We start from the raw sequence: 13,002 nt of genomic DNA, 5'->3' as shown, positions 1-13,002 counted from the left end.
AAGGCGCGCTGCTGAATTTTTTTTAACAGACATTTAACATCGGTTCTTCTAACAAACTGATGTTTATAAGCACAAAAGACATCGCTTGCTCAAAACCGATGTCTAAAATACTTTTTTACATCGTTGAAATAAGCAACCGATGTAAAAGAGGCAATGTTTATTTTACTTTTTCTAGCAGTGTTAAATATGTGTCGATCACTTCGTTTCATGCGTTAATAACTCATTGTGAGGGAGGAAATAAGTAACTAATAACTTAGTGGGCGTTATAAGCGAGTAAGTGATAAGATTTTATTTATTGTCGTCTCAGTTTTTGAATTCCATTCTCGCTCACACTTGAGATTGGTTAAAAACCGATACACGTTTTATAAGGCATATAAACCTATTTATTTATTTTTTAAAAAATAACGTAGTCATTAATTTTAAAAATAATGTTGCCGTATATAATTGGGTACTAAAAATTCTTATAAAATAATATGATGTTAATGTTGCGAGATTATCTAATATTTTTGTTAGGTAATATTATTGATAAATGGTAATATACATGCTTCCATATTATTTGGTTGTGAAACGAAAAATATTTTTATTAGTAAACATCCCTCCTAATATTCCCGGGTTGATTACATGTTCACATTTGCTTGAGTTATAATCGATAGAATATGACATGTCATTTTATATTTAATTTTATACTTATTATATTTTAAATTTTAAAATATGAGAAATTTTGAGGTAAGTGTAATGAAGTTAGAAAATACGAGAGATGAGATAATTGTCAGATAAAATACCGTAACTAAGTCAAAAAGTAAAGTAAACTAGGTAGTCTAAAACGTGAGGCCCAAGCCTATAAATGCGTACAAAATTTATGGAGCATAATGACATAAATGCTATAATATCGACCGTTAGATGAACTGAAAAATAGACGGCCTAGATTAAACAAAGTCGGTGACTAAGAAGGTCTATAAATACCTCAAAATTCAAAGACAAAAGAGGCAACTCACTGTTACTGAATCTCTCTCTCTCTCTCTCTCTCTCTCAGTCGTTGATCCTTCCCACTTCTAAATTCACAATTATCAAACACAATTACATACATCATTTCTGATTATCTGTACCCCTCAATTGTTCTTCTCGAAAACAGGTATATATTTATATGATTTTGAGTGCATTTACCCTGTTCTTGCACATATATAATATAATTTATGTAACTTGCTTGCTTGTTTCTGTAATTTCCAGTAATATATTGGTTCTTAATTTTCTACTTTATTAGTTGTTTGATCTGATGTGTGTATGTGTGTGCGCGCGAAATAAAATTTATCAAAGTTTCTTGTTTTTTTTTGAAAAGAAAGTTGCATAGTTTCTTGAATTAGGGCTTGTTATTTAGTTGTTTTTGTAGATATGTGTTTCTTGACATTGCTCGGTTTTATTAACATTGTAAATTTAACTTTCTCGGGTTCTCGATATTTTCCTAAATTTTAAATATTCTCGTAAATTCTGTTTCATAGTTTTGGTGATACTGTTTGTGGATTGAATTGATGAATATTTTTGTTGCGGAATATGGCTAGTTCTTTTGGATCACATAATTTGTTATTCGTTATTTCAACTGGAAGGACCTGCATAATTTGTTATGATACATCTACTATCAAATTTGTATAGTGGATGTTCTTTTAGGAATCTATTTCGATTGTTCTGAAGCTGTGGAAGAGATGGCTCCAAAGAGATGTTTTAGTAAAGAGGATCTGTTAAAAGAATTTGATCTTTCTATGCAAATCCAAAGGTATTTCAATCTATTCTGTTTTGTTCATTTGTTAAGACTTAAGAGTGTAAGACTGTAAGTTGTTAAGCTCTCTCAGCCTAACCACTCTGCACACACAATTCGCTACATATGGACTATCATCGTACATGTATTTATGAATTTTGGCCTTTACGACTTTCTTGTGTATTTCCTAATTCTAACAGAAAAAGACAAAAGTCATCCAAAGTAGTTGCTCCTCACCAATTGGAGAATGTGAAAGATGTTTATGCTAGTGCTGAAGTAGTTGCTCCTCACCAATTTGAGAATTTCAACGACGTTACTGCTTGTGCTGAAATTGACTTGGACGTATGTATATCACCGAAAATTTTCCTTACTGAAGTTACTTCAAAACTTATTTAATGAAATCCTTTTTTTATCAGGAGGAGCAAGAGCAATTGTTTTCTAAGGCAGCAGGAAATAAGGCGTCAACATCACTGCAACACCGTCAATATTCTGTACACCAGGAAGAAGAAATGTTTCTATCAAAATCTTTTCTGCGGGCTAAATTGGATAATATCAGTTATTAGTTGTTTTGATTCCAGTCTTGCTTAATTGTTAGAGTATTTGCTTTTAACTAAAATCTAATTGAACACTTGCCTTGCTTGTGACAGTATCTAAATGTGGTCTTAAAGCAGTAAGCAAAGATGTGGAGAACTGCCTCTTGCTGGTGAGAGGATTTCTTATGCCTTAAAGTGTTACAATTGCTATTGGAGTCTAGTTCTAACTTCTTATTCATTAAATCATCAGGGACTTGGGGAAATGATGGATAGATTGATCAGAAATATGATAAAGATGTCAAAACAGGTCGCTATCAATTTTTCTTTTCGCAAGAAACTAATCTTATAAAACATGCTTTTTGTCTTACTTAGTTGTTGTCTCTGCAGAGAGTTGATTACGAGAAGAAAAGGCACCATACTCTTGTTACATCAGATATTCATCGTCATATTATGATAATGAACCGAAAATGTCAGAACCAGAAGGAACCACAGGATGAAAAGGTAGGAACACTGTTACAATTGTAAATGGTTACCGTGCATCTTTAATAAAGATATTTGATCTTTCCGTGAGTGATATGTGCACCTTTGAACACATTTGGTTAACAGTGTTAATTGAAACATGAATCTATATTATATATTTTTGCTTTTTATTACAAAATCGACTAATTTTATGCTTCCGAATATAGCCAAACAGAAATATTTCAGATGGTGAGATAGGCAAGTCTGCAAAAAGCTCAGCAGATGGTGAGATAGGCAAGACTGCAAAAAGCTCAGTAGCAACCAAGGTATTACTTTTTCTTTTTGCTGACCACAACCAAGGAATTATTACTACTGATGTACAAATCTTCTCTAAAGGCAGTGTAAGAGACACTGGTACTTTTTTTTGGTTGATTGGAATGGAACCAGAAAGAGAGATGCACTTGATTGTTGAACAAACTATAGGTAGAAGGGAAGAGTGAACTATATTAACTGTGATGAGAGTGAAAAAGATGACCTTATGATATAGAATTTAGAATTATATACAAGTAAGATGGTCGGAGAGAGGAATGCACATTTTCATGAGATTTTTCTTATTTTATGAGGTAAAAATAGATAAACACAATACAACATAAATTAAGGTTTATGTATAGATATTCCTTTTCTAGCAATCAGCTTGGAAATTTGTTTAGAGAAACTTCCCAAGACGAATAAATTGGTTTATAAACGGTTTCTACATGGGTTTCTTTCGTAAGGCTTAAACTTGGTATGAATGCTAAAGAAAAGCTCCCCATTTAAATTAATCTAAATCAGAATACATTAATCTTTCTTGGTTGTCATTTACTGAAGTACCACCCCTCCCCCCTCTTTCAAATTTATATTCCAGTCAAAAAAGAAGAAAATAGGAACAGATTTGAGGCTAGAAACAGCTGCAAGAACAAATAAAGCTGTCAGGGCATCTCTTGGTGGAGATGACTTCGTATCAAAATGGAAGCTGCTAAGCAGAAAAGCTCAACATGAGGAAGACCCTGGAGTAGGTGATCAGCCCAGTGAATTGATGAACAAGAGTTTAAAAGGAACCACACAAAAGTTTCGAGGAAAAGGTGAGTTACTGAAAGATCAATATATTTTACATATAATTGTTTAATATATAAAACAAAATAAGTCAGATGTTTTACTGAAGTTTACTTGGTGCAAAAATATCAGGAAGTTGATTAAAAGAGATTTAAACTTTCTGGACGTAAAACTGAGATCCTAGTACTTTATAGTGGAAAGCCTAAACTGTATATATACCACTGCTCTACAGTTTATTTATGTCCATTGTTCTTGTTTTCGTCCAGGCAATCACGATTAGTTTTTTTAGACAGAATTATTGAGACATATAAAGACTCAAAATTGTAGTTTGCACTTTGCAGTAGATACATAATACCGAGGCAACTAAAAAGCTATTAACTTTGAATAATAAGCTTATACTCAGAAATCCATAGGCAAGAAGTGTTATTTAGTAAATTGAGAATTTGAGGGTAAAGGTGTTCCTTGTGCTCTAGGTACTGAAAAAAGGACTCGCCAAGACCAGTTTCTGATGGTTCCGAAGAGGGTAGTTTCCGTGAAGGATGTTATAAGAACACTCGAAAGGGAGCCCCAGATGTCAAAATCAAATTTCATGTACCGCTTATATGAGAGATCCGCAGTTGCTGCTACTGAAGATGAAAACGTGAAGTAGACATCTTCCTAAACCTACTGGTATATAGAAAACTCGAAAGGGAGCCCCAGATGTCAGTCTTGTTCCGTATAACTAGCTTATGCAGATTGAGTATCACAGGGAACTACCCAAACCTACTGTTTATTGAACTACTGGTGTATAGGGAAGTCATGGTTTTTTGTATATACAGAAAAAATTCTGGACATGTTTCTATGTCCGCTTGATGGCGATTTCAGATGTTGAAAATCATTAGCATTATCTCGCTATGATATTATGAATCCGTGAAATGATTGTTGTTCATTAGTTGACACACTTACATATTGTAAAGGGGCTGAAATTGTAGTAAACAGCTTCTCAACTCATATGAGACAATGTCCGCTAGCTGTGTATAATATTCATATGCCAGTATTTAGTAACATTTTAATACGTACACCAGACAAGTTAAGATGCGCGTTTACTGGTTTACAAATTTTCTTTTTCCTTCTGATGTTGCTTCATTGTTCTGATGTTGCTATAGATAAACTAGAGATCATTTCTGTTACTTTTTATCGGAAAGGATGTTGTACGGAGTGGATCTTATGTCTTTCTATGGAATTATTATGTAAACAAGAACTACTGAGTGTAGACATTGCACATGCTGTAAAAAGTTTTGATACTGCTACATTGCCCGTGAAATGTAGCCGGTGTACTCTACTCACCTTCATAGTGTGTGTTTGTGCTTTATATGCTACACCGGGGAATCAGACTTCAGCAGTTCAGCCATTGCTTGTGGTTGCACATTCGTTTCGTATGTTCTTTCTGTCTGCAGCTTCTTTCAATTATCTCCAGAAATTACTAAAATGTTCCATTGGGATTGTTCATGGGATTGGGAATGAGATGGAGAATGAGTTGAAATTCGGAGGAAGTACTGAATGATTTACCCGGTAATGGTAACAATGTTTTTACATTCCAGTTGAACAAATTGCTCAATAACACATTGTATTAAAGAGTATGCACTTAATGGTGTTAAAATTAGAGATCAAACAAATTTACAAGTTAAAGCAAAACAAAAAAAGATGGAGTATCATTGTTCTATTGGTGGGAAGAAATGGAACTGAGCCAAGAATGAAATACAAAAAATATACTATTAATACAAAGACCAAAATAAAGAAGCAGTAATAAAGATTGAAAACACGAGAGACTCTAAATTTATTCGTATAATGAGCTTTGTATATGACACGAGCATGAACAGGCAAAATTTATAAAATATTTACGCAAAAAATAGTACGAAGTTGATTATATTCTCACGCAAGTTCATGTATTTGAACAGAAAGCAAAGCTTCAGTATTATTATATTCTCTGTCGAGCATAAAATTGAAAATGTGTAAAATTTGTTATATTCTTTTAGCAGATGTTAGACTGGAATTGCGACAGGACAGGGTGCACATTCTTCCCCTGAAACAGTGCAAACTCACTGTGATCTCACATGTTAAATCTCCTAGAATAATCAGTCCCCATTCTATGTCTTCTTCTTTGTTTGAGTGGAGGGTAATTAACAAAACACGAAACTAGAAAAAAGCTAAAATCTTTGAAATCTCCTATCTTTTTCTGAAAGGTGCTTTTTCTCGTACATTTTCAAGAATTTATTCTTATTAACGCGTGATTACAGTACGCTGATGTACTCTACTCAAGTACTCTGATAGGTTTTTCTATATATAAGTTGGTAACTTATGGCTTATCAACATCTCTTGTAGAGATTTAAATCATCAAAGTGTAGCTTATACCTTCTGCAGTTGTTTCTTTAACAACTTGAAGCCATGGTTAGAGTTGCAGCTCTCGTCGCGACGAGGTTCCTAAGTTCCAGGTCAATCCATACTGCTACTGCTTACTCTTAGTTTGTATGTTTTTTATGTACACTATACTCATGCACACAAGCAAGTACGAATAAGCAAGCAGCTCCTGTAGGCTTCTAAATTGTTCGAATTCGATTACATCAGATTTTGTTTATTCTGCAGGGGGAAGAATACCAAGTCGATGAGGTGTTACATGAGCAAACTGTCTGGCAATCATATCAGAGATGAAACAGAGAGATCATCGAATAATAATGTATCAATGTCGAAATGTGATGATGAAAATGTGACATCGTATTGGATGCCTGATGCTCGTACCGGAATTTATGTTCCGAAAGGCCATGAACAAGTGATTGAAGATGTACCAGAAAATGCAGCATCCTTTGAATATACATACTGGCTGAGGAATGTTGATGGAGTTGATCATCCCAGGCCTGATTATTATTATTAATTATGTGATAGGAGATATTTAATTAGTGATAAGTGTAATAAATAATGTTCGTATGTCTGTGCCTCGTTACTTTTATAAAACATAAAGTCTAATCAGTAATTTTGGTGTAATTACTCAGGACAAACTGCACTTCTTCAGCTATTCATAAACACTTCATTAATGCAATTATGTATAAATCTAATACTCCTTAAATAGCAAGTGGATTTTCTCTTACAAAATTAGGCTATAATTAGGCAATAAAATTAATTTTTTTCTTAACGGGCTTATCGCTTGTTATTCAAGTTTTTAGGTCTAACTCTCGCTCACGCCGAAATTTTTTTAAATCATAAATATTAAAATATTGAAGTATTATATTTCGAATTTTCATCATATTGTCATCGAGAAATAAATATTCCATCGACATCATATTTTCGAGTTTTCATCCCATTATTATTGAGTAAAAGATATCCGATAGCAGCTTATTTGGAGTTGTCATCCTTTTATTATCGAGAAAGAGATATACGCTGGATTAGTGGAATGAGTGCAAGTATCAAGTAGCCTCCCTTGGTATCGGGAGGTCACCCAAGGATCGAAGGGTTAGATGGAGTTCGTCAACAGCATGTGGCCTCAGGGCAAGCATTCGCTTAGTTATTTGTATAAACGCCAATTGTTTTAGTAATTCATGATTCTTCTCCTAAATATACTTTATTATGAAAACCCAACATTCTTTTGATGTAAAGTAAACCACAGAAACCAACATTCAGCAATTACAATTCATATTAAACTCCCACAGGGGGTCTAGTTCTTCGCCCAAAACACGCAAAGTGCAAAGCCGTTCAGGTTACACAATCAACAATTAATAAATCAACTAATTTTTAGTTGGGGCCAATACTAGCAACTACTAGCTAGTTACAATAAAGCACAGTTTTCTTTACTAGTACGTGTCTTTCTAGAAACTTATAATAGCAAGTCCAAGAGTCTGCAGGTCAACAACAGTCTCTCTCGGTATATTCCTTAAAACTCTTATTAATTTAGGATGGGATATGATAACTCTAACAATATTTCTTATACAGTCTGTATAAATACTATTATATAATGCGTGCACGGCTCTGATCCCGAAGAAAGATATGCTGCGATACACGGTTGTTTTTATAATTATATATTATAAATTATAATTTTAATATGTTGCCCAAGGATTCAAACCTTATATTTCTTAAAAAATACTAATTTTTTTATAATTTTAATATGTTGCCGCCAAAATTTGAACTTTATACCTCTTAAATAATACTCCCTCTGTCCCTCCCATTTGTTTACACTTTCCTTTTTGGGATGTCCCTTCCAATTGTTTACATTTCAAAATTTTCCAAAAATAGTAAAGTTTTTATAATTTTTAAATTAACTACATTCACTGCTTTCCTCCATTATACCCACTTTATACATATAATATTAATCGGTCTCACTACTTTACTCATTTTTTCAACTTTTCTCCACTACTTTATCATTTTTCTTAAATTCTACGCCCCACCCAAATGTAAACATTTGGGAGGGACGGAGAGAGTACTAAATTTTAAGAATAAATCTAACGGTTCTTGTCGATATTATCTGACGACTCTGGATTGAGTGATCAATGATCAACAACCACCAATAACCAACAACCACCGACAACCAAACTTTTAATATTTCGTTTTTAATATATTAGTATGGATAATAATAATATATTTAAATTCCCGTAACAAAGGGTCATGGAAAAAAGATGAAAATTAGGAGGTAAATGATTATTTTATTATTGAAAATTAAATAAGGAAGTACTAACAGTATCTCCAATATCATCTTTATATGAACTCTTAACTCAAAATTATATCCTTATATATTATAAAAAAAATAATCAAAAATACTATTTTTTAAGTTTTCTTTTTTACAAAAATACGTTTGCAACCAAAATCAACCAAATATGCAACTTAACTTAAAAAGTACTGATTTTTTTAGTTGCAATTGAGTTTACATTGGGTTGCATTTGTGCTTGCAGCGTGGTTGCTCTGGTTGTTGCGGGTTGCAAAATCGTATTTTTACAAAAACAAATGTAAAAATCATATTTTTTGTAATTTAAAATTAAAAAAAATCATATTTTTGCAAATAAAAAACATATTTTTGAAAAAACCTCTATATTATATAATATACATAAGGGATCCTATCAAATTTTTTGTAGTTATGGTACTTTATTACCAATTTAATATGGATTGTTAGAATTTTGAACAAATTGATCATAGTCCCTGGATCTAAAATAAAGTAATATTTTATAAATAATGATAAGTTTGTATTCTCAATTGAATATAATTTTCTACCATTTTAATGATCTAAACCAAAAAAAGTACGTATCTTTCATTGAATTGAATAATAAATAAAATTTCGTAATTATTTTTTTCTTTAAATTGTGGATAATACTATTTGGATAAAATTTTAAACCCATCACTGAATTAAAAATGATTTTGTGAACTTCGTGTGGGCCGTAAAATCGTTAAAATTTGATTTATAGAAATCAAGATAAAACTGAAATAAAATCAAATGATAATCAGTACTTTTTTTGTTTGTTTGAACTTTAATTTAATTTTTTAACAATTTCAAATTAATAAATATTTGTTAAATAAAAAATAAAACATTCGTGTATTGCACGTCAAAATATTATATTTTTTTTGTTCAGTTAGTCGGTATCGTACTTGAGTTTATATATTACTTAAGTTAATATAAAACACATGTTAGGTAATGAATAGAACATAGAGGGGGTGAATGTGTTTTGGACAATTATAATGGCTTTTTGAACTGTTATGAATGGTGAACAAAGTAATTTGTCTTGTAGAGATAATATGCTTTAATAGGAATAATAAAACATGCACATGAACACACTATCTTTCAAAACTCACTTAATTTTATATAAATCAAGCTAGTGTTTTGCTACAAATTTCTGGGTTCTTGGTATGTTAAGAACTCAGCTTCTCTCTTGAGAGTTACAAGATCTTAGATCTATTTGTTACAACTGAAATAAAGCATTCAATGTTTACTTTATAGAACAGTAACCGCTGGTTTTACACAGCATAGAATATCATGTACTAAACCCTACTTTAAGTTAACTAAAACTTTCTATTTCAGGCTTAGTGTATATCTTTGCAAATCATGCATGTCTGTGACTTCTTCTTTGTCAATTAATCTTGGCCTTTGATCTTGTACTCTTCAAGCTGCTTTTTATAGACTTTTTAAATTAGTGATTCATTTTGTTTGTTGATTGATAATCTTGGACATTTAACTGATCTGCATTCTGTACTTGAGTTTTACATCGAGATCTCCGGTTTGGTATATAGAGAACTCGACATTAAGTATAATGGCTTATCGAGATCTCTTATTACTCTAGTTGTTTTGACTTATCGAAGTCTCTGAGTTCTCGAATGTGACATTGTGTTGTCGAGATCTCTGAGTTCTCGAGTATGATCTTGACTTATCGAGATTTCTGAGTTCTCGAATGAACTTGACTTATCGAGGTCTCCATTTCTTTGCATGTAGAATTAACTTATCGATATCTCTGAGTTCTCTAGTGATATTTTGACTTGTCGATATCTCAGAGTTCTCTAGTGAAGAAATGACTTGTCGATATCTCCAATCTTCATGTCTTCAATTGACTTGTCTATATATCTGAGACTTCTCTATGAGCTTTTCTTGACTTCTCGATACGTCATTCTGGAGTTCTCGAATGACTTCTCTATAAGACTTAATCTATGACTTGTAGATTTCTTGACTTTGAATATTTTTCCCAAAACAGATTTATTCAACTCCAAACTTCTTCACATTTTCTCTGAGGCATGATCTTCATGATCTTCTTCCGGAGCTCATTCTTAGGCTTGAGACTGTTTACAGAAAAATACTCCAGTTTAATCTATTTACACTTTTACAGACTTAAGTGATACAATACAAAACACAAACTTAGATTATCATACAACTTACTTAGGGCTGTCAATTTTAACTTAGTCTTATTAAAGTACAGGCATGTCTTGCACAACAATCTCCCCCAATTTATGAGAAGATTGTTTATCACAAATTCATGCATGTTAACAAGACTAACCCCAAGCTACAATGGACAAATAAACTTTACATGAAAAATTGACAGAAATACAACATTTATACAATAGGTGATTTCTTAAGTTTGACAGATACATACATCAGACAAATGTATCATCTCTTGTTTCTTCTCTAATGAGGTCCTTTAGGTTTACAAGAATTTCCAGTTCTTCTATGATTGGTGTCCCCCTTAAAACTTCTACAAGTATGAGTTTGTCATGTAATGAGTATCCACTTAATAAATCAATCCTAAACCTTGAGAATCTACCATCTTTGACATTTAGAAATTGTCCATCTTTAGTGACTCTGCTCAACCCTTTTTCTTGAGAACTTCAGATTTTTGAATTTACATTTTTATCTCCTCATCATACTTTCTTTTCCCCTCCTCAATTTCAGCCTTATTTCTTGCTCTTATTTCTTCCCTTTCTACCAACCATTCAGCCAAAACAGGCCTCCATGCTTTAGTTGCAGTATCCTTATCCTTCAGTAAGCTTATCACTCTTTTGATCTCTGTGGGTGAAAAGGTGTCTATTAAGTTGCTGCCAATAAATATGAAGGATCCATCCTAATAGCAGATTCTTATTTCCCTTAATGTTACAACCCAAACTCTGACCATTTCTTCAGATAATTGTTGAAAGTAGTTTTCATCTGAGATGCACCAGTTTAATGGTAGAAAATCACTTTGATTGAAGCAGTTCCAGATGGCCCTCTCAGTAACTTGCATTTTCTCTGATTTTCTCCCAACATACTTGTAGTGAATTTTGGTTGATGGCTTAACAGAAGTTAGGTTTGAGATTTTCTTGGGAAATGTTTGGCTTGAGGTGATTGGTATTTTCAGAAAGGAATTAGCAGCTTTTTTGTACAAGTAATTAGGCTTTGAGGTATGAGGTGGTTTAGTATTTGAGTTTATTGGCTTCAAGGGTTGAGCTTGGTTAATTTGGATTGATATGGATTGTTTTTGTGGTTCTGAGCCATCTTGCCTTTTCTTCCTTCTCCTTTCTTCCCCTTTCTTCCTCTCATCCTCCTTCTTCTTTTCATCCCCTTTCTTCTCCTTCTTTTTGTTGCCAGTTGCTCTAGAAGATTGACTTGGATTTGAGCCAGAAGGTTTTTGCTCATCATGCTTCTACTCATCATCATCCTTGTCATCTTTTAAATTAAATTACAGATTTGGCAACATGATATCAACATTCAATAGATACATGTCCAGGATCCTTATCATTTTCACATCTTCAGCCTTCTTATTCTTTTTGTACTTTAGATCAGACTGAATAGTCATGATCAGCCTCTTTTTTGATTTGACATAATTTTTTGGAACAATAAGCTGTTTGCATTGTTTGGTTCTTGGACAGATGTAGGCCACCCCTTTATTTGGATATAGATAGGCTTCAGGAAAAGCTGCTATCTGTGCATTTTTGAGCTCATGAAACAACTGGGTGTCCTCTATGATGACTACATGTACAGTGTCAATCACTACATCTAGCTCAGATGCCCTTAGAGTTCTGAGATTTGAAATAGACACCTGAAGACATCTGTCGACACCACCATCATTAATATTGACAACAATCCTCTTCTGCAAGTAGTTATTAACATTCATAACCACCGCCATAATAAAGTTGATAGTCTTGGCCAATGCTCTTTTGTAGATGATGTAGTTGTTTTGAAGAGAAATCCTCAGGACTGCAAGAAGTTCACTAAATTCTTGATCTTGATTTGGTCCTTCTGCAACCTTGTTGAGTCTGTCTTTTCCCACATCTTGAAATTATTGAGTTTGTGAAGAACTTTGACCATGTTGAATTAATGTGATAGGCTCTTTAGATTTAGATTTACCAGAATCCTTGGATTGTTGAATCCTAACTTTAATCTCCCCCTTAGTCTTGGTGACAGGTATGCATAGGGGAGTTGGTAATTCTGGCCTTACATCTTCAGGTAGGGAGGGCAATGGGATATTAAGCTTCCCCATGATGGCTGCTAAAGCTACAGAATTCTGTATTTAGAGATGCTTGTGAGAGTCCACCAGGGTTTTGATGTCTGTTTGTTGACTTTGCACCAAAGATGTGAGAGCTTGTACTTATGCATTTAGTGAGTCATTTGAGGTTTGGAGAGAAGAGACTTGCTGTTGAAGTTCTTGAATTTGCATGGTTGATGAGGAGTGAGATGTGGGGGAAGTAGAGGCCCCA

At 33.2% G+C, this 13,002-nt stretch overlaps 2 protein-coding genes across 4 annotated transcripts; both read left to right on the top strand.

The window, feature by feature from the left end:
- Window positions 1-996: 996 nt before the first annotated feature.
- On the top strand, window positions 997-5,457 carry LOC141667395 (transcription initiation factor TFIID subunit 4-like). Of its 3 annotated transcripts, none has more exons than XM_074473874.1 (10): window positions 997-1,132; window positions 1,648-1,768; window positions 1,951-2,092; window positions 2,167-2,305; window positions 2,398-2,453; window positions 2,534-2,590; window positions 2,671-2,784; window positions 2,970-3,068; window positions 3,647-3,863; window positions 4,308-5,456. In XM_074473874.1, exons 2-10 carry the CDS (start codon window positions 1,698-1,700, stop codon window positions 4,481-4,483), a joined length of 1,071 nt encoding a protein of 356 aa, XP_074329975.1. In that variant the 5' UTR covers window positions 997-1,132; window positions 1,648-1,697; the 3' UTR covers window positions 4,484-5,456. The 3 variants fall into 3 exon arrangements, with proteins under 3 accessions (XP_074329975.1, XP_074329977.1, XP_074329976.1); XM_074473876.1 differs by having other exon boundaries at window positions 1,008-1,132; window positions 1,663-1,768; window positions 4,308-5,457; XM_074473875.1 differs by lacking the exon at window positions 997-1,132 and having other exon boundaries at window positions 1,142-1,768; window positions 4,308-5,457.
- A 684-nt stretch (window positions 5,458-6,141) lies between these two features.
- Window positions 6,142-6,841, top strand: LOC141667725 (uncharacterized). Its single transcript, XM_074474330.1, has 2 exons — window positions 6,142-6,305; window positions 6,457-6,841. Exons 1-2 carry the CDS (start codon window positions 6,259-6,261, stop codon window positions 6,740-6,742), a joined length of 333 nt encoding a protein of 110 aa, XP_074330431.1. The 5' UTR covers window positions 6,142-6,258; the 3' UTR covers window positions 6,743-6,841.
- The last annotated feature ends 6,161 nt before the right edge of the window (window positions 6,842-13,002 follow it).

Source organism: Apium graveolens, chromosome 6, assembly GCF_009905375.1.
Source record: "Apium graveolens cultivar Ventura chromosome 6, ASM990537v1, whole genome shotgun sequence".
NCBI lineage: Eukaryota > Viridiplantae > Streptophyta > Magnoliopsida > Apiales > Apiaceae > Apium > Apium graveolens.
Note: the sequence above shows the minus strand (reverse complement) of the source record. Positions and strands in the feature narration are given on the sequence as shown.